The sequence below is a fragment of the Anser cygnoides genome, chromosome 2, assembly GCF_040182565.1.
Source record: "Anser cygnoides isolate HZ-2024a breed goose chromosome 2, Taihu_goose_T2T_genome, whole genome shotgun sequence".
In the NCBI taxonomy this organism is placed as follows: domain Eukaryota; kingdom Metazoa; phylum Chordata; class Aves; order Anseriformes; family Anatidae; genus Anser; species Anser cygnoides.
This window is the reverse complement of record NC_089874.1, coordinates 108,696,177-108,720,816: the sequence shown is the minus strand read 5'-3', so window position 1 is coordinate 108,720,816 and position 24,640 is coordinate 108,696,177. Positions and strand designations below refer to the sequence as shown.

At 37.9% G+C, this 24,640-nt stretch overlaps 1 protein-coding gene across 4 annotated transcripts in view; it reads right to left on the bottom strand.

Annotated features, from left to right (window-relative positions):
* PIEZO2 (piezo type mechanosensitive ion channel component 2) overlaps nucleotides 1-24,640 on the bottom strand; it is a 313,186-nt gene that overhangs the window by 67,210 nt on the left and 221,336 nt on the right. For 2 of the 4 annotated variants that reach the window (XM_066992758.1, XM_066992759.1), the window contains exons 13-25: nucleotides 23,142-23,378; nucleotides 20,429-20,552; nucleotides 18,572-18,813; nucleotides 17,665-17,813; nucleotides 16,738-16,911; nucleotides 9,586-9,618; nucleotides 9,007-9,245; nucleotides 5,990-6,150; nucleotides 4,878-5,054; nucleotides 4,575-4,700; nucleotides 2,455-2,655; nucleotides 399-603; nucleotides 144-245 (exon numbers count right to left, since the gene is read on the bottom strand). In XM_066992758.1, the coding sequence (XP_066848859.1) occupies nucleotides 144-245; nucleotides 399-603; nucleotides 2,455-2,655; nucleotides 4,575-4,700; nucleotides 4,878-5,054; nucleotides 5,990-6,150; nucleotides 9,007-9,245; nucleotides 9,586-9,618; nucleotides 16,738-16,911; nucleotides 17,665-17,813; nucleotides 18,572-18,813; nucleotides 20,429-20,552; nucleotides 23,142-23,378 (2,170 nt within the window). Of the gene's footprint in view, nucleotides 1-143; nucleotides 246-398; nucleotides 604-2,454; nucleotides 2,656-4,574; nucleotides 4,701-4,877; nucleotides 5,055-5,989; nucleotides 6,151-9,006; nucleotides 9,246-9,585; nucleotides 9,619-13,654; nucleotides 13,697-16,737; nucleotides 16,912-17,664; nucleotides 17,814-18,571; nucleotides 18,814-20,428; nucleotides 20,553-23,141; nucleotides 23,379-24,640 lie in introns of all 4 variants that reach the window. The other 2 variants (XM_048077088.2, XM_048077086.2) reach the window with 2 other exon arrangements.

Below are 24,640 nucleotides of genomic sequence, written 5' to 3'. Positions count from 1 at the left end.
GCCACACTTTGTATTCAACTTCCCACAGAATATGTCAGCTTGCTGCTGGAGAGTAAATAAAAGCCTGGCTTCAAATTACACTGTGCAGATGTTTTAAGCAAAAGACAAGTAAACACTTCTCAACTATGTGCTAAAATACTTACAGACAAGGAAGACAGGGTTTGGTCTCACAATGAAGTCTGGAAAGTATAACCACTTTATGATGTTTGAGTTGAAGTTGGCATTACCACTTCTCCATGGATAGTCTATATGACAGAAGCACGTAGAAATGCAATCAGTACTTTACAACAATTACTTCATCCTTTCCTTCTGAATACTTGTGAATACTTATCAATTTCCCAGCACTTTTCTGTAAAAGCACGCGGCAGTAATTGTCCATAAAAGGTAAGTGTACTTACCTTTACAAGGAGCAGGTGGAATGCCAATACAAAGGAAGTACTGGAATGTAATGATGCATGCCAGAAAACAGCAATATTTTGGCCAGATCTCTGCAATGGCTTTTCTTCTACGTCGATACAATACAGCAATCAAACAGAAGGCATGAATCATCGCATAAAAATCCATTCGTTGACCAATTACATTAACTGATAGAAGAAAACAGGTCTAGGAAGGAAAAGAAAAATAAGGAACATTTGCAACCTGATGGCTAATTAATTTAGCAATTCAATTTAGCAGATAAACCATCCTGGGGATTTTGACAGAATGCTTGGATACATGCTGGGGCTGACTGCAGGTATCCTTTGCCAACCAACATGCTAAAACAGTTTGTATCTGTCCACCAACAACCTATCCCACCACACCCCAACTGCCCAGATTTTCAATACTCTTCTATGAGTGTCAGCTACAAGAATACAGCGCTAAAGCAGGTTTCCATTGTGTGATATCTAAAGATATGAAATAGAAAGAGCATTCTCACAGTAGCCTATAAGTGAAATGTTTAATTGTTGCCAAGCAAAGCACATATTACACAGCCATATATTTTGATAGCACTTACAGATGTGAGAAAGAAAAGGAACCATTAAGAATAACAACAACTAAAGCGTATCCTCATGTGGGAACCAGACGAAAAGAAAAGGGATTTAGACAATATAACTTCTGTTGGCTATAGACAAATCCAGTCAATTGCTGTAAGGCAACTTTAGTTCTCCATTCCTTTTAAGGCTCTTTATCCCAGATCATTTCTGGGATATGGCTCCACTTAAAGTACATCCTTCACTCAGTGCCATGAAGCATGTTTTCAGATGTGGTGAATAATTCATATTGAATCACTTATCCAATGTACTTCACTATTTTGATCTCCTCTCTCCTCAGATTAGGATGAGGTTAAATTTATTTCCTGAAGGAAACAACTTGCTGATTAATTTTAACTTACTTTCATTCCTAACTCTCAGGCTGGCCGTAAGCAGTTTATTCTGTTTAGCAAGAGCAAGGGGCAGTAGTCTTTAATGCATAGGTCAAGAACATCATTCTGACTAGCTTTGGGGTGCATTAGCCTAGCAGTTGCTTTTTGCAGATAGCCATTAAACATTTTGAAACAAAACAAAACAAAACAAACAACAACAACAACAAACCAACATTTTGTTTGTTCTACAAACAATTTTGATAGTGCATTTTGTGTGTCTGTAAACAAGCAGAGGAGCTGGGGAAACAGAAATGGAGTAATTTTATTCTTTTTTTTTTTTTAAGGTGCATGTTTAACACAGTTTGCCTTCAAGGTAGTTTCAGTTCTGTGATTTTGGTGCCAGATACAAGGAATACATTAGTTGAGTTTAAGCCCCATCTGGGCCACTACTGCTGGCAAAGCAGACAAGCAGATCTACAAAATAAGACATCAACCAGATATTTAGGATTTGTCATGGATCTTCAGAAAAAATCACTTCACTAAATTTGTACCTGCCTCTCCTAATGTTTTGTGTGTTTCTTGTCTACTGTAAAGATCTTTGGAGAAAGAACTTTGTCTTAAACATGTTGCACAAAATGGCAATAACCTTTGCTGGAGCTCTTGCTCCTGTAGATTTTTAGTAGTTATAGCAACAAGCATAAAAAAGAAGGAGGTGTTTGTGCAGCCAGAGGCAAAAGAAGTCCAGAAATGGAGACAATGGCCTGACAGCTCCTTCTTCCTTCTGTTCCTACAGTTCCTGGTTCCCTGTGTGTTTGTTCATATGAGGGTATTTCTCATTTCTGTCCCTTGCCCCACTTGTCATACCTTTTGCTGAGTTAAGAAATGGCAGGCTAGGTCAATGAAAAACAAGTAGAAAGAGAAAACAAATAAGACATAAAAATAAAACCAAACTGAAAACAACTACTAGCAGAGAGAGAGCAACTGTTGATCTGACATAAGTTATTACTAAGAAGCATTCTACTGTCAAACATAATTCAAGCTAGTATCCAAAAATAACACAACCAAAACGTTTGGAATAACAGTCTAAAGAAAATTAATATATTACAATTTACCTCCAAACCAAACTTGTAGAAGAAGTAGTTTATGAAATACTTGACACAGTTTACCAGTCCATCATCCAGATGTGCTCTTGTAATATCATGGAAAATGGTTTTAGTCACAGGTACAGTAAGGTTATTTCGACATCTGTAGTACTCTTGATGACGGTAAATCGTAACTTCAAAAGCCAGAATAGCCAGCATCAGTAAGTTATTCTACAGGAGATACAATCAGAAGAATACTAAATAAAAATCAAAACCACAGGAAGCTATAAAACTTTCTGATAAACATAGACCAATGAATGCTAAAATGGATATTAACTTTGAGAGCTCCCACACTCCAGGTTGTAGCGGAACTTATTCTCAGCTACTAACATTGAAACAAAGTCAGGTTCCTACCATTTGCTGGACTTTGTACTGAAATTTGGAAGATAAGACATTCCTTAAAGAATACTGTAATGAACAATAGTTGTAGAAAGGAATTGAAAATGCATTGACCCATCTATTTTCCCTCTCATGTTTCATGGCTTCTCTTAAGATATTATGCTTGCTTTGGAGGAGACAGAGGACACAAGCATCTACAAAGTCAGCTGCAGGGGTTCAGCTGGCAAGTACTAACTTTCTAAAACCACAAAGACCCTCAGTACTGCAAATATACCCTGGATACTCTTTCAAATGAACAATGATTAGTCTAGCTGTCAGTCTTCATTCAGGCAAGGCTCCTTCTGTCCCAGTGCCAGACTGACTGAAATAAAGTCTTTAGCTGCTCTGAGGTGAGTTTTCTCTCTCAGGAGGGAGATGTGCTTTCAGCTCAATGAAAGATAAATGTTAACCAACTCCAAAAGTTGGTTAAAACCTGAAGAAAGTCCCTCAAGGAAACCACAAATGAAGCTGAAGAGGCAATCTCTGAATCTCTATTCACAAGAAATATTTGGGACACTAATGTTTTTAATTAATTAATTTATTTTTACAATAAGTTATTTCTGTTTGTTGTCCCTGCTGCTCACTGCTGTTGGGAGAGTTTTACACAATCCATGATAGATAGGTTCCTCACTGTAACAATGTAGAGATTTTGACTGTCTATTATTAAGGGGCATAAGGGAAACCCATTGAGACTTGAAGATGGGTCTTCAGGTCTAGCCCTGGACTGGATTTCTCTATATAAAGGATATATTTTCTTTGCTAACTCAATTAAAACCTTTCTAGAATAGTGTCGAATCACCAAGTACTATCTATTTATAGATGTAAAGCTCCTAGCATTGAGCCACTTGGCAAATTCACCCTACATGCAGAACTCTTGTGTCAGCCATTGCACTTCCCCACATATATTCTTAACTGCTGGAGATGCGTGTCTAAGGGATTGAGAGGCAGTGGCACATCTGGTGAGGGCAGAGGCACCTAATGTATTGACTGCACAAACAAAGTACACAGAGGCAAACTCTCAGGGAAAAAATGAGGAATAAATCAGCTGTTAGATCAAAGCCTGCTATTAATTAGTTAACAGATTTCTGACTGCTTTAAATTGTGTATACAAAATTTTGGAGACTCCTTAAATTACATAGGGGTGTGCAAGGTTTTCCCTGGGAGTTGATACATTTTTATTGTAAGTAGGGTTTTTTAATCAAGATAGGAATAGTACAATATTGGTCACAGGCATCAACCAAAAACAAGAAGAAAAACAAAAGATATCAATTTACTAGTGTCTGAATGAATTATTAACTTAGCTTATTTCATTTTCCAAACTGTGGCTAAGGAATAAGCACTTTAAAAAATTAACTGCTTATAGCATATACTGTCATGCAAGGCAATTACTCCAATTAGACCCATCAGTCCTGTGATACCTGAGAGCCATGTACCTTTTCATTACTTAGAGCTCTTAAATACTGCATTTCTTAGAGTGCTTTTAACAGACAGTAGAGTCTGAAAGCAATAGTTCTGCATGCAGATTATCTTAATTGGTACTGAACCCTATCTAGAAATGACCTATGTAATAGATACGTCTTTCTGCTGTTTCTTTCCCTCTGTACTTCCCAATTTTCAATAGCTTCCATTAATTTGTGTGTGCACTATATTTCACTTTACTGAATTCATCACAAATAAGAAAATATTTCAATACAGATAGTTAAAGAAGTTACCCTTAAATACACGAGCAGGGGATAAGACTTCCTCAATCCAACCCACTCCGCAGGATCAACTGGACCACTGTAGAGGATTGAGGTTTTGAGTTCTTCTATATCAACCTTAGTTTCGTTCTCTCCAGGCTAAAAAGAAAATGCAACGATTTATAAAAAAAATCTATTTAAGGCTGCTTGGGGTTGGAATAATAATCAACAATAATACATCAGGTGAATTGTAACTTTCAATACTTGATATGCTTCCTTTTCCTCTTCATTTAAGAAAGCAGCAGTCAAACCCTTTTAATATACATCTATACTCACCAATGTACAGTTACTGGAAAAAGTGCTGGGATCAATAGATGTGAGCTGGTACAACATTTTGCAGACAATAATCACACATGTCCAAACAGTGCAGATACTTGATGCCAGTGGGCGAAACTGAGCATATGGCAAAGCAAGAGCCCAGGCAATTAAAAACACAAAGTTAAACAGAGACACCTGAAAACACAAAAACAGGATGGAGAGAAATTACATGAAGTAACAAGAGAACTGAGAAAGTTTGACCTGTTCCATAGTAATTAAAAAATAAAAATCACTCAAAACAAAGGGACACAGAAAAACAGAAAAATACTTAAAAAAATACATTTACAACAATATTCACAATAACACACACAAAGTGGTAAGTGAGGAACAGAAAACTTAATATTTTAGCAAGAATGTTATCTCCTACATAGTATGAATAGTCTTAGACCCACAACACTGCATATCCACCCTAGAAACAACAGATGCCAAATACAAGCAATCAAATGCTGATTCTGCTGCTTTAGTACACATGAAACAAAGAAACGATGATACAGAGTCATGTGTATGTGGAACTTGCTTTCATCTTCTTGAGCTCTTTTTTTTTGCCAAAAGATGTGAGAAAAGGGAATTTTATTTTGCTATTTAAGGACTCTGGTCCTACAACCCTGTTCAAGGAATGGCTATGTCAGGTGGAGAACTCACACTGCCCACACCAAGGGCACAGCTAACTGTGGTCCTCACTTTTTCTTAAAATGCAGTTCCATGTTCCTGTTTCTTCAGGTCCAGTTTAAGTAATTTTCCTATCTGTTTCTTCCTAGTCCTCTTCTACATCCTCCATCCTTACACTACGTGTGTAGGGAAGGAGATGTTTCTCATGAGTCCAGATTACTAGACTAACTAAACCTTAATATCTAGAAAAAAGGGGGAGGTATGAGAATATCTGAGCAGGAAGAATATCATTGTGAGAGACAATGTCAAGGCAGGTCCCCAGCAGCTGACAAGCCCAGCTGGATGCCACAGCTTCAGTGAGGTCTGACATGAGGAAGGTCTCTCCCTACACCCAGGTGTACCACCATGCAGCTTCCAAGCCTCCACCATGGGTAAGATTTTGACAGTAGGCGTTTACTTGCCTCTTTCACTGTGACCCAGATGATATAAGAGGAGACAATTTTGATGATGTGCAACTCCAAAAGCCACCACACACAGACTTGCATCTTATGAAAATACTCCAGGAATTTCAAAAACAGCACTGTAAGGCGGTCAATCACCAGATGCCACTTGTTCCTTAGGTCTGCAGAGATGTCCAAGCAGAACCATTGGGAGGAGAAAAACAGAAGGTCTTTGTGAAAAGGAATGCTTCATCAGGGAACAATGAGCTTTCTACTTCTGCTCTTCTAGCCCTTAGAGTAAGACATGAAGGAGGTAAAAGGTATGGTTCATTCGTTAACTAAGATAAAACACGGTTGAGATCCACTCAGCTATGGTGTCCTCCCTTCCGACCCACATTCACTGAAAGGCTTCCCCACTTCCAAGTGCTGGTGGTGGCTTCCCTTGCCAATTCTGCTTCTATTTCTCTCTAGCAAAGCCCTCCTTGGGCCCCATTTTCTGCCAGTGTCTTTGGACATAAGCTTAGGGATTACCACAAAGTGACTAGCTCTGGGACTCTCCAGACCTGGCCCTTATCCAGCTCAGAAAGAACAGGATTTTATCTGATGTTTGAAAGATACAGATGCAGCCTGTTTCCAGAAAGCATGGAATATTATTCAGAAAGCTTTTCAGCCAGCCTGGGAGAAATTCACGCACACTATGGCAAGTGTTTTTGTCACATGGCTTTAGACAGCTATATTATAGCTGTTGTATGTCAGAGTCATCTAAACTGCCTTGAGAACAGCACACCCTCCCAGTGTGTGATTTGTGCCATCCCAAGATAGACATCTAAAACAGGTAAGGTAAATTACAGTCTAGTTGAATATTTCTCTCAGTTGAAAAGGGAGCTCTAGCAAGTTGAGATCCTGAAACTGGGTGAATGTATCCCTTCACAGACAATGTTTTGCTACAAAAGCCATCCTCCCAAATAATACCCCAATGACCAAACATGTGGAAACAAGAAATGTCTATTACATATGAATATGTAGTCATACATACACTGAACAGTGTTCTCTAAGTGCCATCTTTGCTTATGGGCTGGCTAGAAAACTGTTCCATCAGTCTCCTACATATTAGCATAAAGACTTCACACTGTACTAGAGGTTTCAGAAGCATTTTGGAGATTAGGAAGGATTTTTCATACTGTGAGAACACTTTTACAGCTAATCACAAAGATGGAAACATTTCAAAATGGGACCAAAACATGTCACTGTCTAATCTGGTAAAAACACTAAAGAGTTACCAGCTTGTGTATGCAATTATTTCAAGTCATCCGATCATTTTGCTTATAAAGCAAACCAAGATGGTTATTCTGCACATATTTGTGTGAGAAAACACATCCACACTTGTGAAAAAAAGCTGATTTTAAAAATACCTGACATGCAAATTCCAAATTATACTTTTCTTCTGTCCTTTTCCCCAAGCACAACTTAGAAAATCCTAATAAAAACACTGAGTGATGTACATGCATGATTATGTAATTAAACTTGACAAAGTAAGCTAGCAAGAGAACTCTAATACTACATGTGTGATTTTATGAGCATGATGAGTGTATTTAAGGAAAGTATTTAGAGAATTAGAATTATAGATGTCCTCTCTCATTCTTTCATTGCATTTATTTCAATTTGCAGCATTACCACCATGCAAGGTATATCCATGCTGTGCCAGTGAAGTGGAGCAGGGCAGAGGAGGTCTTTCAGCGAGCTCTGTCTAGCATGTCAAAACACCACATGCCCAGAGGATAAGGTACAGTCCTGATTCCACTCATTGAAAAATTGTACATCACTGTACAACAAAGTCTGCACACATGAACATGTTAAAATAATGATAAAAATCAGACATATGGCCATGGTCATTTAACAGTGATGCAACTCTTTGGTAGAAATAAATGCATGTGCAGCTTAAGGATGGATCACACACTGGCAAGCAGCATCTCATGCTATTGCCAAGCCCCACTCACTGCAGTGCAGGGGGGGCCCTAGGGAGAAGGCTGCAGCTCCCCACTTTCCTGTTTGCATGTTTGCACAGGGTAACCTTCAACAGATGGCCTCCATCCTCAGCCCTTCTGGTATGTGGGGATGGCCAGTGTGCAACAAACTCATCACTCCTCGGAGACCACATGAAAACTGGCCAAGAAAGGTTTCCATGTCCTATGAACATCTCTGTGAGGGAAGATGTCCCAGCCAGGAAAGAGAAATAGTTGCAGCTGAGCTCCCATGGGGCAGCTAAGCCAAACACACTGCCATTCTGCCTTGACAAAGACCCTGTCTCTATTTATGTGTCACAGTCCTATAAATATTGACAAAAACGACCAAATCTGTGGTAAGGATATTTCTGGACAGTACAGCTTGGGTGTTTTAAATGCCTCTCCCTGGTTTTCACTCATGGCTCATATTCCTAACAGAGTTTTGGAAATAATTCAAGCTAGGAGTTCATACTAGCAATATCAAGAATGACAACATCAGCACTACCCATGTCTGCCCTTAAGCATTTTTATGTTCATCTGGCATCAATTACACATTCTATATTCAGAAGTGAAAAATATGACACTAATGTGCACATGAATAATGAAGTAAAGCCATTTGGAACTTCTGAATTGAAATGCCTTGAAAGCATGCAGTATCAGAGATTAAAAATGTATGTGTATTTTCTTTATCTTAAAGAGATTTCACTCTAAAGGTGTTTGTAAGGTTTGGGGTATTAACCCAACCCAGAATACCGAGAAGAATTCACTCTTTAAAAAAAGTTTTTTGTTGCTGTTGTTTTCATTCTCTTGGCATCCTACAGAAATAGTATGATTTTTCCCTAGAAAAACCTGCAGCCTGTTGAATAATTGACAAGTAGCCATCTGCTCAGTTCAGGCTGCTTTGGCAAAGACCCTATGTAAAATCAGAAGGAAAATGTGATAATTGAAGTGAGTAGAGATGGCCAAGAATGAGCCATCTGCTACCACTGTTACCTAAGGCTGAGGAAGGCAAAATTCTTAATCTGCAGAGCTTACCTGTAGTTTCTTCTTCCTCTGACTCATTGTCTTCATCATCATCATCATCTTCTTCCTTGTCGCCATCCTTCTCTTCTTCTTCTTTTCCTTTTTCTGCCCTCCCTTTCCCTCCCTCCCCATCTGGCTCTTCCATTCTTTTCTCACCAGCCTCTTTCAGCATTTTATCCTCTTCCTTTTCACTGCTGGCTGTTAAATTCATCATAGTTATGTCAGGCAGGCTTCCATCTTGGTGCACCAGTCTGTTGGTAAATAGTAACATGTCAGCAAACTTAACAGTAATGACATTGCAATCTTTTTCAAGATGTATAACTAGAAAAAAATTATTTTTTCATGGAAAATGCCTTAGAAGCGGAAAAGTTAATGATTCTGGTACTTTCTCCAAACACACACTGCAAATTGAGTTGGAATGTATTAGTAACTACTTCTCACTCAGATACTAATGGTTAGTTAGTAATGAGTGGTATTGACACTTAAACTTGACATTTTCCCCACTGGAGAAAATGGTCAGAGTTTAAGATGTAGAAGCATGAAATGACATTGTTTAAGAGCAAACATTTCATGACTTCACAGGGGACTTACTCATTTTGTTGGTTTGGTAATTTTTTCTTGAGGCTGCTCAAAGTAATTGGAACAGAAAGAAAAAGGGAGATGAGAACAGAGGGGTTACAGAAGAAGGTCATTGACGAATATGTCATGCTACATCACAAGTAATAAAGCATTCTCCTACTCCATCTGCAGAAGCTTTCTGATGCCAAGAGCGTGCCATCATGACATTCACAGGGTGCTTCTATAAAGAAACAGGGAACTGCAGCACGGATGGAAAGGGGGCAACCTATTTACATGAGTGCTAAACATGATCAGTGCTGTCCCATGTCATCTGTAATGCAGCTGGATCATCACAAGTATCTGACTGATCACTGTAAAGGCATTTTCACCTTCTTCCTGTTGAAAAATGGGAGAAGCCAAGCGAAGCCAAGGAATTTGCAAGTGTTCTTCAGCTATAGGCTTATGAAAAAATGGAAGCAAAAAATTCCATGGCTGTGGCTTCAGTATATTTTATCAGGTCTTTCTTTGCTAGGGACATTCATTCTCTCTCTTTTTTACATCTCACATAGAGTTTAATTTATAACTACCTCATACTTAGTCTCTTAGTAATTTTCAGACTACAAAAATGGGGATACAACTCATTTAACACAGAAATGATATTTCTGTATTGCCATGGTGCAAATTATTCTGAGGCTTATCCAGCATTTCTTTTGCCTTTTCAAAGAAAATAGACATTATCTTATTATTTCAGATGAAAGTTTTCAATTTTCATTTTTTTCCCCTCAGTTGAGGAGTTGAGCTGGGACTCAACTCCCATATTAGCATAAAACCCACCTTTAGAGTTTAGTGCCATAAATAGTCCCTCTGAATAGGACTTCTTGCAATAAAATCTCTTTGGCAAGTGCATATCTTTATGATCAGGTAACTTAATGTTAGTTATGCTATTGAAATTACTATACTCAGTATATTTTTAAACATCTGTTAGACTGTTCCTGAAGAACTACAAGTAAATTTAATATGTTGTCCTACTATCTTGGGGCTTCATTTTTCATGATGTGAAAATCTGGCATATGACCATTTAGACAGTAAATTCTGCCAATTTTAACTAGGATTTTTATGGTTCCAGAAACTAAATCTAGATTTAAACACCTGATAAATAAAAAAAAAAATGGTCATAGGCTAAGCAGTTAATGAGAAAGTCAAATAAGCAGACGTACTTTTCTAATATTTGGTTTTCTTTAATTTGGAAATTTTGGTGGTTCAAATGAGGGAACAGCTACAGAAATTTGACTAAACAATGCTGAAAAAGTATCATCATAAAAATTGCCAAAAAATACAGAAAAGATAGCTGATAGATAGAAGCTTAACAAAACAGTCAAGGTCCCAAAATTCTCACTGAATAAATACATCCATGAAAATGTTTACTAAAACCACTCATCATTAGGCTATGAAACTCAGAGTCCAATAATCTGAAAATCTCTTATTTTAAACAACATATTCAGTAGTTTCAGCTGCTGAAAATAAGGCCAATATAGTTCATTTTCATAGATAACCTACTGTATATACTGAAAGGATATTCAAATCTCAATAAAATGACTAAAAATAATATTCCTTAACATGATATAATCTAACTTTGCATATTTATCTAGAACTCTAATAATGCACCAACAGGAGGGTAATATATAGAGAAGAGAGAATGAATTTTTGGTTTAGTTTGAATGTTCTGGAGATCCCCAACTAATACAAATCATCAAAGCCCATTTTAAAGGCAATGCCCAATGAAATGAAAGTATCTCTATAACTAGACAGGTTTTGCACAGGTGCAATTGCATTGATTTTAAAGAGATAATATTGCAACTGTCTTCTGTGATGAAAAAAATCTACATTCACACTGGTGTAAATTAAGAACTTACTGACTTACCTCAGTGTAAACTGGAAAGAAGAACAGGAATCCTATAGGATTTAGTATGGGTGAACTAATCTTTCTCTTTGCCATATAACTCCCATTCATATCCAGGAGGTGATGGGGTTATACAGGAGGGTACATACAATAAAAAGCATGTACCTGATAAAGCTTCAGTATGAGCTTAATTTCCAGTACGTCAGTATCTAGTCCTATTGACATCAGTAGGCATAGGCACAGGACTGTGTGCTCAGGAGATCAAAGGCTAGATAAAAAGCCCTGTCCACTATTTAAAGTCCAGTTGGAACCTTTGTTCCCAGACCTTCTCATTTATTCCTAGAGTTATTGCTCCTCTTTTATTTATTTATTTTTTAATTATAAGATCACATGACATCATGTAATAGACAACACTGAGATATCAGTGTATAAAAACTGCCGAAGTTTAGAACATCTCTGACAAGCTATCTGTACAGGCTTCACAGCTAGTCAGGTGTTCCAGCTAAGCTGGAAAGCATACACTGGTGGGAAATTATCCCAAATAACACAAAGATATTGTGCTTGATACTTAGGAAGACACATAACTGAATAATAAGACAGCCTTGAAGGTACAGCCACTAATGCTTTTAACTGCGAACATTTCTTACCCTCAAGTTCACTAAACATGGTATCAACAAAGAAAGGTATACTAGTGCATCTAATTTTAGGCATCAAAGCAATTTCAATGGCATTAAAATCAGGCATGTGCCCCAGGTCCTTGCTGAAGTCCTAATATTCATCTGTTTATTAATTTGCTAAAGCAGCAGATAAATTGGTAACAAATTATTGGATGCATTATGAAGCATCTTATACCTTTGATTATTTTCTTGTAATTGGTTTATGAATTGCTTGAAATTTACTTGCTGAAAACGATCTCTGGGGTTATCTGTCATGCACAGCCTTCACAACAGAAAGCTTCCTGCTCCACAGAACATCAGCATGCCATCTCTTGAATATGTCATGCATGGTTCAAACTGAGTACACAGTGCCATCTGTACCTTTAGTGGTACAGCAGGACCCCGAGCGCTTTCTTCCCCCTTGCAGGGGTTTTGTCTGCATGCCCCCAGGGCTGGATGGCTGATAATGTGCTGAGCTGATACATGCTGGGGGACATGCAAGGAAGCCTCAGCACAGGGATTCCCCTCTCCTTCCTTGGGGAGCTGCCTTCATGCTGAGGGTCCTGCCATTGTAGCTGTGTCAGTGCCTACTCTGGTACCTCCCTGACCATAGGCCTGCCACGCAGACTGACTCCTCGCCTTCACCTCACATTTGCTGCATTGCTATGGACTTGCTGGGAGCTCACTGGGCTCACTGCATTGCTGAATCCCCCCAGGTGAGAGCCCAGCCTTGACTCCTGGCCGTGCCCCTCAGTTCTCGGCTTGCTGGCCCTCACCGAGCCACCTGACCACACCATTCCCAACACTTCTTGTCAAATGGGTTTCCTACAGGCCGGTGACAAGTTCTTCTATTCTCAGAGCTGATTATACAAAAGTCCATGCTTACTCCAGTTAAATATTCTGGAAGAAATCTCCTTTATGGTACTGTTTTCAAGATGCCATGTAAAAAGGGATAGCTATGAAGACAACATAGAATTTCACAGTTCGGATCCTGTAGCACCCAACTTTGTCTACAAATTAACAGCTGTAGCATGCAATGGCTTTAGTGTATGGGATGTATATGAGTACAAACTAGTATTTTTCTTGAAAATAAATACATACTGTACATTTAATTGACTTGACCCAAAAAATCCCTTTCTTAAGAGCTTGTGAGGTAGTCAGGGATGTGTGTGTATGCGCAGATGTGTGTGCATGCAGGCATGCATCTTTCCATGCACAGACAAAGGGTAGGTAAACGAGCCTCCTCAACCAAGTCTATTGTCTGCAGCCAATTACAAATAGCATCTATTATTCCTGTATTGAGACATGGGCAAAGTTTAAGAGAAGAATCCCAACTGGGAGATGAACTCACAACATATAAATATGCAGGAGAGATTTATTAACTGCTTCACCAGCTTTACAAGACTACAATACCTGAACAACATTTTCTCCCTGTTTATTTTACAGTACAGTGCAGCATCAACATATTTTGCTGTAAGGCAATTAATAAGTAACAAACAAGTTAAGGCATATTTTTTTAAAGGAAAGGAAAGTTTGAGGTACCCACCTATTTATTATTAGATAAACACGGCCATTGACTTTGGCATGGCTATGAGGTGGGAGATGAAAGTACAAGAATGCATGAAATGACAGTGGAAAATGAATTAGAGAGAGAGAAAAGGAAACTGTTAAATAGGAATGAATGCACTTTCCTGTCTAGCAAGAGACACATTGTCATAACAAAACACAATCTGAAAGCTTAATGTACACCCATGCAGTGAAAAGTCTAGAAAGCTTGTAAATCCAATAATACTTAGACATTTAGACTGTATGTAACTTCAGTTAGAACTGCAGGCACTATACATAGACCCCAAAATGAGAGTACAGCTTCAAGTAACATTATTCTGTACATTTAAAAAAACAGATATTTTCCTTCTTTATTTAAGATGATTATATTGGAGCATCATACCATAGAAATTATCTGCCTCACAACCTGTATCATCACTACATCATAATTCATCATGCAGCAAGGAAATGATCTTGAAAAGCCCTAATCAGAGGATTTTTCTTTTTCTCACAAGTGTAATACTGACCCACTCAGTTCTGCCACCTACAGCAAGAAGCATCTCACTCTGCCCATTCCAGTCTGCCAGGTTCTGCCCCCTCTATTTGTGGCTGGCAGAGCTGTACTCTTGAACTCACTCCACAAACTTTGCTCATGTGAGGCAGTATCTTAATGCATGAACAGTCTCAGCAACCTTAACATGAGTCTTCAGTTAGACACAAACATAATACCACAACCGTACATTTCAGCTCAGGGGCAGATGGAGGAGCAGAAGCTGCTTTCTCTGTTAGTCTCATGACTAGCTCATACTTGTTGTGGTTGGTTTATTATGTTTCCTGTTAAAAGGACTGAGTTCTGTCTTCTTACTGAAAATTAAAGATCATTTTCTTTATTTTTTTTTCTGTTGTAACAGAAGCAGCATAAAAGTAATCTTGAAAGGTAAACTAGCTGTTGAGTGAAAGCTAGTGTTATCAAAGCAAAAGGGACAACTGAAGCTTTAGACATGAGTCTTTAATCTGTTTTAGTTTTGCCTGCAACTTTTTTCTATTTATAACATTACTGTTGAGCTGTAGCTTGTTGTTGTTGTGCTCAGTCTTATCCAGTTTTATGCATCACCAGTACAAATGTCCGTGCAATTCCTACCCTGTCCTATCCTGGATGTTTGAATTTTAAAGTCTGCTAATCCTCCGTATTGATTTATTGCATGAATGGGGAAGGAAACAACAGGCTCTTGATATATCAGGCAGTGTTTGTGGTAGTACAAAGCAGAAAATGTGTTCTGATTTGGGTATTGGACAAATTCTGCAGAACACAAATGATACACATGGCAACTATGACTTTGAAATACTGTGAAATGGCAAATGTAGCACATTAACCGCATTTAAGAGTTACAAGTATCTAGCTAGTTATATGAAAGTTCCATACAATCTAGTATTACATTTAGACTTAAAAGATTATATTAGCAAGGCAAAAAAACCTTATGTTATCACAGAATCCTTTTCACTTGCCACTTTGCTTAAGAAAAGTCCTAAAAGACCTGTTGCAACAGCAGATGTTTACTTTCAGCTCTGTCTCAAGGATACTTACTCCTGGCAAAAATATCACTCACTACAGAAAAAAAAATCCATATCCTACAACCTTATTTTCTGATACTAATCTCCTCTTTATTTTTTTTTGTGTTCTCAGCAAGACATTGAAAACATTCTGTGTCTTTAGTATTATTGTTCCATCCTTCCAGAATGATGTGATTTTATTTACAGTGATTTTCTTCACACCAGCATTTGGAGAGTAGTAGCTAATATTTTGATATCTTCCATGCATAATAGATTTGCAAATAGTGGTTTCACAGGCAAGGAGTGTTGTACCATGAGCCCAAAGTCACTGGGATTGTCTCAGGGATTTTTTTCCATTTTATGCCTACTGGATCACACTAGTTGGGAGCTGGCATCTGTTTCTATGTTAGTCAGCATTAGTGCACAGTGTTTAGGCTACAAAAGAGCTTGTGTAGTTACCTCAAACTGGAGTACATTTCCCCAAATGCCACAACCCAGGAACAACCACTGTTTCTGCTCATACATCTATGTGGGTTCAGGTATTAGGGCTTGGCTGCCCAGTTCAGAGATGTTAATTTGCAACTGCTGCTGCACACAAAGTCTGCTATGGGCAAAGAAAGTGCTCACAGAGTGTCTGAAAGGACCCTTGAATTTACCCTGGGATGTAGCAATTCAAGAAAAGCAAAAAGTATTATACAAACAGGCATTTTAAAAGGTAAGCCACAACATTGTTAGGAAATTTTGTCAAGTTTAATTTGTTTTGTTTTTAGCAAATATTTGGCTTTCTTTTTATCAGCTTATGTAAATACAGAAACAGGACAGATTTGTTTTTATGTAGGAGAACATTTAAGAGCTAAACATAGTAAAAGTCTGAAGAAGGTGAGGTCCCAAAATCATGAAAAAATTACAGTGAAGTTCTTGATGAGAATGCTGAATGTCTCAAAGAGCTAGCATAGCCAAGGGCCAGGACCCTAAAGAGTGACCACAGGTTTGAGATATTTCTATTTATAAAGTTCAACTTCACGAAAGGGCCTAACTTTCCAATGTGTATGTGGTACTTGCCAAAGATCTCTTGATCTCCATTTGGCCTTCGAAATGGATATTGAAAAACAGAAGTTATGCAAATTAAGTTTTACTATTTATTACTGACAGGACTTACAAAAAGGCACACACAGAAATTAGGAATCTACCCCACAGTAAAGGTGAAAAGCACTAGCGAGATAAATACCTAAATATCATCAGTACCTTTGAAAATGTACCACCAAATGAAGGAAAACAAACAAACAAACAAACGAAAAAAACCCACCACCTTCTACAAGTATTGGAAAGTGGTGGAAGAATGATACTTTAGTTGTGGCTTGTTTAGCACAGTTCTGGGTGTTAAGGGATGCTGATTATTTTTTCTCCCTTGTTTTTAAACCAGGTCATTATGACAGAAGTAAATAACATCATTTGAAAAGTGAGCAGTACAAGACAGTCAGAAGCAGCATTTTCATACAGATAATGAATAGTTCCATTTACTTATTTCTTTACCTGTAAATAGTGTTGTCCTGTTTGCTGGTTACAGCTTTTAAATCAGTGAGCTGGAGGAAACGGTCATGGAAATAGTGAAGGTGTAAGATACACGCCAGTAAGAAGGAAGTGGGGATAAAGATGCGTGTGAATAGCTCAGCCACAGAAAACCTTTTTAAACCAAGGTCTTCTAGTCTGGAAAAAAAAAATAAAAAAAAATGTAAGCCACTAAGTCATCTCTTCACACCAAAATCTTTTCCTTGCCATGAGACATTATTACTAATCATTTGCAAAGGGAAACAAGGGCTGGTACTTGCTCTGTGTTTTTACATCTTTAGATTCTTCTAAACTAGAAAGTTTTACAATGTATATGTCTTGTATTTGGCCTTAGTAATGTAGAAAGATACTGTAAATGTACAGAGCCAAATGAACCAGCCCTGCCACAACTCTCTTTTCAGGAACCAGATGGGTTGTCTCTGGCTGAAAGTACTGCACTGAAGATCCACTCATATTGCATATAATTTCTCATGTAAACTCCTGTTGAGGAACGCCCTATACATCATGAGGAGGAAGAAACACAGCCCTCCTCATTAGCAGGAATGCTAGTCCATCTTCATCAGCATCAGACATCCTGTAAATCTACCCTTAGGCTATCCCCAGATCTTGCTCCTATGGTCAAAGAGAGAAAAGTATAGGTGCTGTACTGCCAACACTGGGAAGGCCTTGACAGCAGATAGGGGAAAATATGACTCTCTGAGCCCTTTTCATGCCCTTTCTCATCTCTGTTGCTACACCAGTAAACCTACAGCTTCAGAGCTGAGTGCTTAGTCAACTATGTCTGGGGATGGTCTCATGACATTTTTCCACTACAAGAAGGAAGAGTGCTGTCAGAGCACATCAAACTCAAAAGTCCAATGGAAAAAAAATAAATGAAATGAAAACACTTACTTGTTTTCATCCAGGCCTGTCATGTTCTTCCACAACCCAGGGAAAGACTCAAACTGGTATGTATAGATGAAGATAAGTACCAACATCGTGTAAACAACCACTGACATCCAAAAGTACTTTAAAATCCTTCTCCACCATTCATAGTGCACCTGAAAATCACACACTAAGGAATTTAAAAGAAGCTCAAGGCAAGGACACTGATAAAAATACTGACGAAGCTGTACTGGAAAACAAAGGCTAAGAATATTACTCTTCCTAGCTGGCCTGAAGTAAACTGCAGACACGAATCTTTGTGATAAAGTTCTTACTCCTGGTACGTATGCACCCAAGTACAGACTTCCATGCAAAAGTGTCTTCTGGGACATGAGCACAAACATAAAGACCAAGGACAGCTTCAGTCACTCAGTTTCATCAACATTAGATGATGAAAGTGCAGGAAGAGAGGGACTGCATGCTCCATGGCTGTGGAAGCTGTGTGGACAATCTCTAAAACTGGTGGCTGTGTAGGATATGCAAGGTCCAAATCTTTCCCATACAGTTTCCACAGTTTTCACTCATGTGGGGTGGAGTCCCACAGGCAAAGTGTATCATATATATTATCTAATAGCATCTAATTTTTGTGCACTTTGCCTGTCATTATAACCAAAATCAAATGAGAATGTCTTAATCAACCTATTCAAATGGTCTTATTACTATTATGTTTTATCTAACTAAAGAACAAATACACTGTTTACAAATTCTATCAAAGCTACTTTACCACCAAGTTAAAGGTATGAAACATTGTATTCAAGGACAAAATTATTAAAATATTTATTAAATATTAAAATATAAATAATAAAATTAAAATATATTAAAATATATTAAATATATTAAATATATTAAAATTATTAAAATAGTCCTCATTTACCTGGTAGAGGGCCACACAGAACAGGAAGAGTACCATATAGATGATTTTGTACATGACAATTCTACCCTCAAAGCTGACAAAGAAGAACATGCCCCCACAGACGTAAATCCAGTACTTGATGAACATAGCCATCACCAGCTTCCCCAGAACTTTCATAATATCCTGTTCATCCTCATCATCATCTTCCTCTTCCTCCTCCTCCTCTTCTTCTTCTGCCACTTCTCCCTCTTGCAACTCCTCTTCTGCAAGTACAGAGTTACATTTGACCTCTATTTTGGGGACTTTAATAAGAATCAAAATGGATGGAAAGTAGACTCTCTGCACACAGAACAGAAACTTAAAGACACTATTCACAACAAGAGACTGTATTTCTGAATCACTGTCATGCCTCCAGAGCAAAGGAGAGAATTTTAAGTTCATATGAGCCTCAACCTGCTCCTAGAGCTATATGGCATATTGCTCTATGTCTAAACATCACTCTTCACTTTGCCTGATATACAGGTAGCTGTAGTGGAAAATTGGAGCCCAAGGACTGTATAACAGATAACAGCCAAAATACTATCCATGGGACTAACTTTACTCCCAGGCAAGCATTTTTTAAACTGGAAAACAAAGAAACCACTAGCACCACCAGAAAATCTCTCTTCTTGAGTTTAAAGGGATGAATGTCCTTAAGAGAATACTGCGGTTTCCTCCAAAAAACCACAAGCGAGAGAAAACATTAACATAAAACCAAAGAAGCTTAAAAAATATAAATGCTGCACTGACATTTTTTCAAAGAAACTACCACTTTTCCAGCTTCTTCTACTGTACCTAAATGACTGCAGAAAAGACAAACTGCTTTTGCCTTACGAGGAGGTCAGGATTCCTCATTTATTCACCTTGGGAGGCTTGTGGATGGCAGGGTAGGTGTTCCCCTGAGAGCAGGTACACATGAGCAAATACCCAGGTAACAGAGCTTGTCAAGTTCACAGCATGCAGCTGTAATGTTATCCTTTACATTGAGAACAATATTGAGACTTCACCACCAAAAGTATTGCCCAGTCCTTTTCTCCAACTTGCAGTCCTTTCCTCAGACTCCTTCCTTGTTCTTACCTTTCAAATCCTTGCAGTGTCCAGCTCTGACACTGACCAGATGCTTTACTGAGCCAAACACTGTAGTTAATCAAACAGGAAACTACATCACAGTCTGGCTTTCTACCATTTCAGTGAATTGAGCAGATTCAGATCAGAATCCAGAGAGACAGAAAAGGGCAACGAATATTTGGGAGAAGATGTGCCCAGCATCAAAAGAGGGAACAGGTCACTGAGCTGTCGGATTAGCCGAAAATGCAGCTGTCAACTTTGCTCTCAGGTATGCTTCTGGTTGCATGAGCCCCCACACTGAAAATATACATGCTTTTGTCCCACTGAAATTAGTAGTTTAACTTCTGGTTTTTGTACAAGTCTTTATGCACAAGCACAACAACTTGCAAGGAAATTAATAACTGATTTTTCCTCTGGAAACTTTTCTCCTCTTGTGGTTAAACTCCCACAGCAACTCATCGGCTAGTTTGAGCTTGGGAAATGGGAATAAACTGATTCTTAGAAAGTTCCATGGCATTTTTCAAATGAGTCATTTCATTTATCTTTCATATTTTGCAGTTCAACAGTAATGAGAATTTTCATTTGTTTGGATTTTCTGAAGTTCAAAGCTATTTTGTTTTTATATCCACTGAGAGACAGTTGCACATGGTTTTATAATATCTTCCTTAGCTAATAACAGGTATCTTGCTAATTGATTTCTGTATTAGGAAACAGAGTAACTGAAACTTCTATTGTGACTGAAGGACTCTAATAAATTGGACATGACTTTACCTTTTTCTTCATCTTCTTCACTTCTGACTTTGACCTCAGATAAAGTAGCTTCTTTCAGCTGAAGTGCTTTCTGTTCAGTGAGGTGTTGCCTAAGCAGTAGCCAGAAAGTAATCGTGAAAAGGATCTGCAAACAAAAATCAAAACGAAAACAACAGGCTAATTGTATAACCTATATCCTGCTACTGCAAACATGTATTCATAAATTTTGCATGCTTTTGCTTTTTCTGTCTATTGGAAAATAGCAATAATGTCATAAGTGTCAAAGTGCACCTTTGTGGAAATTGTTATTTAGGAAACACCCTGCATTAAACACAAATTTATTTCATCCAACCTGAATGGTGTTATGGTTCTATGATTTGCACTTTTCCATTAACTTTTCACTCTGCATCTTTTCTTAAATTTACTTACCTATACAGTTCTATTCTACCTTATTCTATTCATTTTTTAACTCCTGTCTTATAAGTTTAAGGATCTTCTCTTTATATATGGCCTGGCATAATTTCCATCTGCCCATTTTTGTTCATTTCCTCTTTATGAAGAAGCACTGGCAGGTAAGTGTATTGTCATTAGGTTTGGTATATCCTAAATCAAGAGATTTAGGAGCTTTGGTACTTCAAGTGCTTAAGAGTAATTAATTAAAAAAAAAAAAATCTTTGTGTGTCTTGAAGTTACAAAAGGCATAGCCAACTGTACGTGCCTTGCATTTGGAGCACTTACAAATACGAGATGGCTCTTAATTCTTGGAAGAGATTGAAGTTGATAACTCCACAAAAGAAGGATACCTTAGAAATACATCTCTTTAATGAAGAGTGCATTTCTTTGTTTTGCAAAAAGCTGAATTCAACAGCTTACAACACTTAGAGACAGCCAAAATTCAGAAAATGGCATGTTACCTATCAAATTCTTGATTTCATATTTACGTTTTGCAAAGTTTCTGTAGTGGTGCAGAACAAGGACTTATTTCACTACCTTATCAGATAAAAGAATAAAATCTCAGACAGGAAACATGTAAAAGCCAACTAGTTTGTACGCAACAAAATGACAAGGCCAGCCGTATAAAGCAGAGCTCTCCTGTTTTTCATCTAATATGCAAGTACTTCATGGGAGACAGGTGAAGTCCCAGGCTAGCAACAGCTGCTTTCTCTGGCACTGTGGCTAACAGTGAGCTGAAGCAGAAGATCCTCAGCCTGTGTGAATTGTCACAACTCTTCCTCCAGATAAACTGCTGGAGCTCTGATTTTTGAGACACAAACATCTGATATTGTAAAGTACAGACTACTCTGCCATGACTTGCTCTACCTCACTGCTTCATTTACCAGGTGACTTGTAGAGGTCCCTTCCAACCTCAAACATTCTGTGATTTTGTGAGATTTACTGAGTGCATTATATTCAGCCTAAAAAAAAAAAAAAAGCAGTAGGCATTTTCTATTATTTTTTGGGGTGTGGCCAAATCATCATATATGCACAATAGTTTTCTTTCCTGACACCAGCTAGTTTTATATAAGATACTTGATTATATAGCTAATAAGAAACTATGTCAAAGGGGCTGACATACTAAGAACATTAAAACTCCTTTAGAGATTAACAGTCACTGAATCTATAGAATTCCTTGAGCTTTAGCTCTTTTACTTAACTATTTCTACCTTTACAGGAGAAATCATACAGTGCTCATTAATTTTCAAATGCATTAAAGACCAACAAATGGTTGTCCAAAGGCACTGCCAACAAGCGAATTCACTTGCAGAATCATTGTGAATGGTAACTAGGAGGCATAAGGGAAGTAATTCACTTATCTCAAGGGGAGCAGTGCCAATTACCTGCACTCTCTGAGACGCCCCTCTTGGGTATTCTATGAAAAAACTTCCTAATTATGCTCATTCCCTCCCCCAACAGCACTCCTGCCAAACACAATGCATTTTGTAGGGCTTTCAAGATATCAATGGAAAAAAATCTATCATGCAGTGAAGTCAACAAACTCTTGTTACTGACATGAAATGGATTCCAACTTCAGTGGCAGCCATGTACTGCTGCTTGTGACAAATCCTAAAGGAGTGAGGAATACTGGTAATGATAACAAAATCACAGTTACCATCATGTTCAAAGACAGACCTGACATAGCATGGGTGACCAAATACAACAAAATGCCATGGTAAATAAAGGCACTAGAACTACGAGTGTCAATTTAACCACCCACAAGTACTGAGTTTACTTCTTTTTCAGATCTTCATATGGCCCTTGCTCTGTTTCCCGCTACAAACAGTGGGTGTGCCAGTGACTACATAGGTCTGGGTTTATGTTTTTGAAAGCCAGAAACATCCATGTGCAATACTTATGTTGAAGGGTTCTGAAGTAGCTGAGACAAAGGTACAAGAGGCAAGACTTAAGAGGATAAACATTTACCTAACAAATCAAATCACATCTATTTTGGACCCATTTTATAAAGCCAAAATTTCTATCTACTATGTGTTCTCTACAGAATTATCAAGAGAACCTGTAAGTATGTCTGAAACATCTGTTTTGGTATTAGCTTTACGAGTAAGAAGCAAATTTCTCAACAACATTTTTAAACTACTTATCCTTTATTGTATATCTGCTACTGAACATGGTTATATTGAATACTGAGGATTCTTACATGTAAAGTAATTCACATTTTTTGTCACAATGTATTTATTCTGTGGTTTCATAAAAAATCTCAGCTGTTTGTAACACTTACCTTTGATGCCAACTCCCCAGGTTCCTTTCTTTCTAAAAAACCCGATACTTGAGGAAGCTCATCATTCTTGAGCTCAATACTCCATATGTACTGCAACGTTAGCAGTAGATTTCCATAGAAAACCATGAACGGTGAACTGATCATGGCATATTTCCTTCGGTCACGAATCATCCACAGTGTACAAGACCAGATCAATAGCACAAAAGTCAACCAGCTGTGATACGTGATACTCCATGCCTTATGGAAAGAAGAAAGAGGGAAAAAATGTCCAAGGATTCATTCAGGAACAATGTTGTGGCATACAGCCAGTTACGCTTCTCTGCTTAGCACACATTTTCATTGTCATGAGACTCTCATCCATATTAATCAGCTACTGGGCCAGCTACAATAAACCCCTTCAAAAACATGCTGAAAATGGATTCTTAAGAAGTCCACAGCTGGGGGCAAACCCTTCTCTGCACATTAATTGCACACTGGTAAGGTTTGTGACCAGGCTCACTGCTTTTTATTACACCAAATAAACAGAGATGGAAAGTACAGGCTAACTTTAGGGCACTAAGGACCTTCTTGCAAAACTAGCAATAAAGAAATCAGCATAGCAATAGCAAAACATATTTGATACCTGCTTACATTCAAAGTCCTTGACAGACTTATAAAATTATGCTGGCTCCATACTGTTCTAGCTTTTGTAGAATCAATTTAAGATGGAAAGCTAAGGTATGTACACAGCTAGCTGAAAAACAGTTAGTTTACACTAACCATATTAGATTGCCTCCTACACTGACAACTAGATAATGTTTTAAATAGTTTGCAGAAATCAGTTACTGAAAACTACTCTAGTAAACAACTGGGGAAAAGGATTTTTTTAAAGTGTTTTTGCTAACATCATTATTGATTTAGGACTAAATTCAGCCATATGCTGGTATAACCGGGGAATAACTGGCAACGTATTTTAATTTCCCTTTCAATTTAAATTAAAAAGTATGAAACATTAAGAATATATCAGTCAGTCTAGTCCATCCCCCTTGGAAATAATGTTTTGTAAGAGTATGTGAAAAACACTAATATGCTACTTCTCTCTTCGCATACAAGAATGTAACTTACACTGAGGAATCCTTGGCTATGGTGTAAGTGGAACTTTCATCAGATTATACCATAAAGGAATTCATAAATGAATTTGGGTCAGATCATAGGAAATAGAGATATATTACTAAGAGAAAAAGCTAGTAGTGTCTCAATATCAAACTACAAGAAAGGTCTTCAGATATTTCCTCCTCTGATATTGAAAGATATGAGCCTATAAATGAATTAAAAAGAAATTGCAAAACAGGTGAAGCACACAACTAGAAAATAAAAAAAAAAGAAAGAAAGGAAAAAAAAGAGACATTACGGCAATACGAAAGCAACTACTTGTTAATGTTTCAGAATGCATGAAGCCAGATCCAGATTCTGCACAAGGAGTCTGCTTTTCCTGTTAAAGGACAGTAAATAAGGTATGA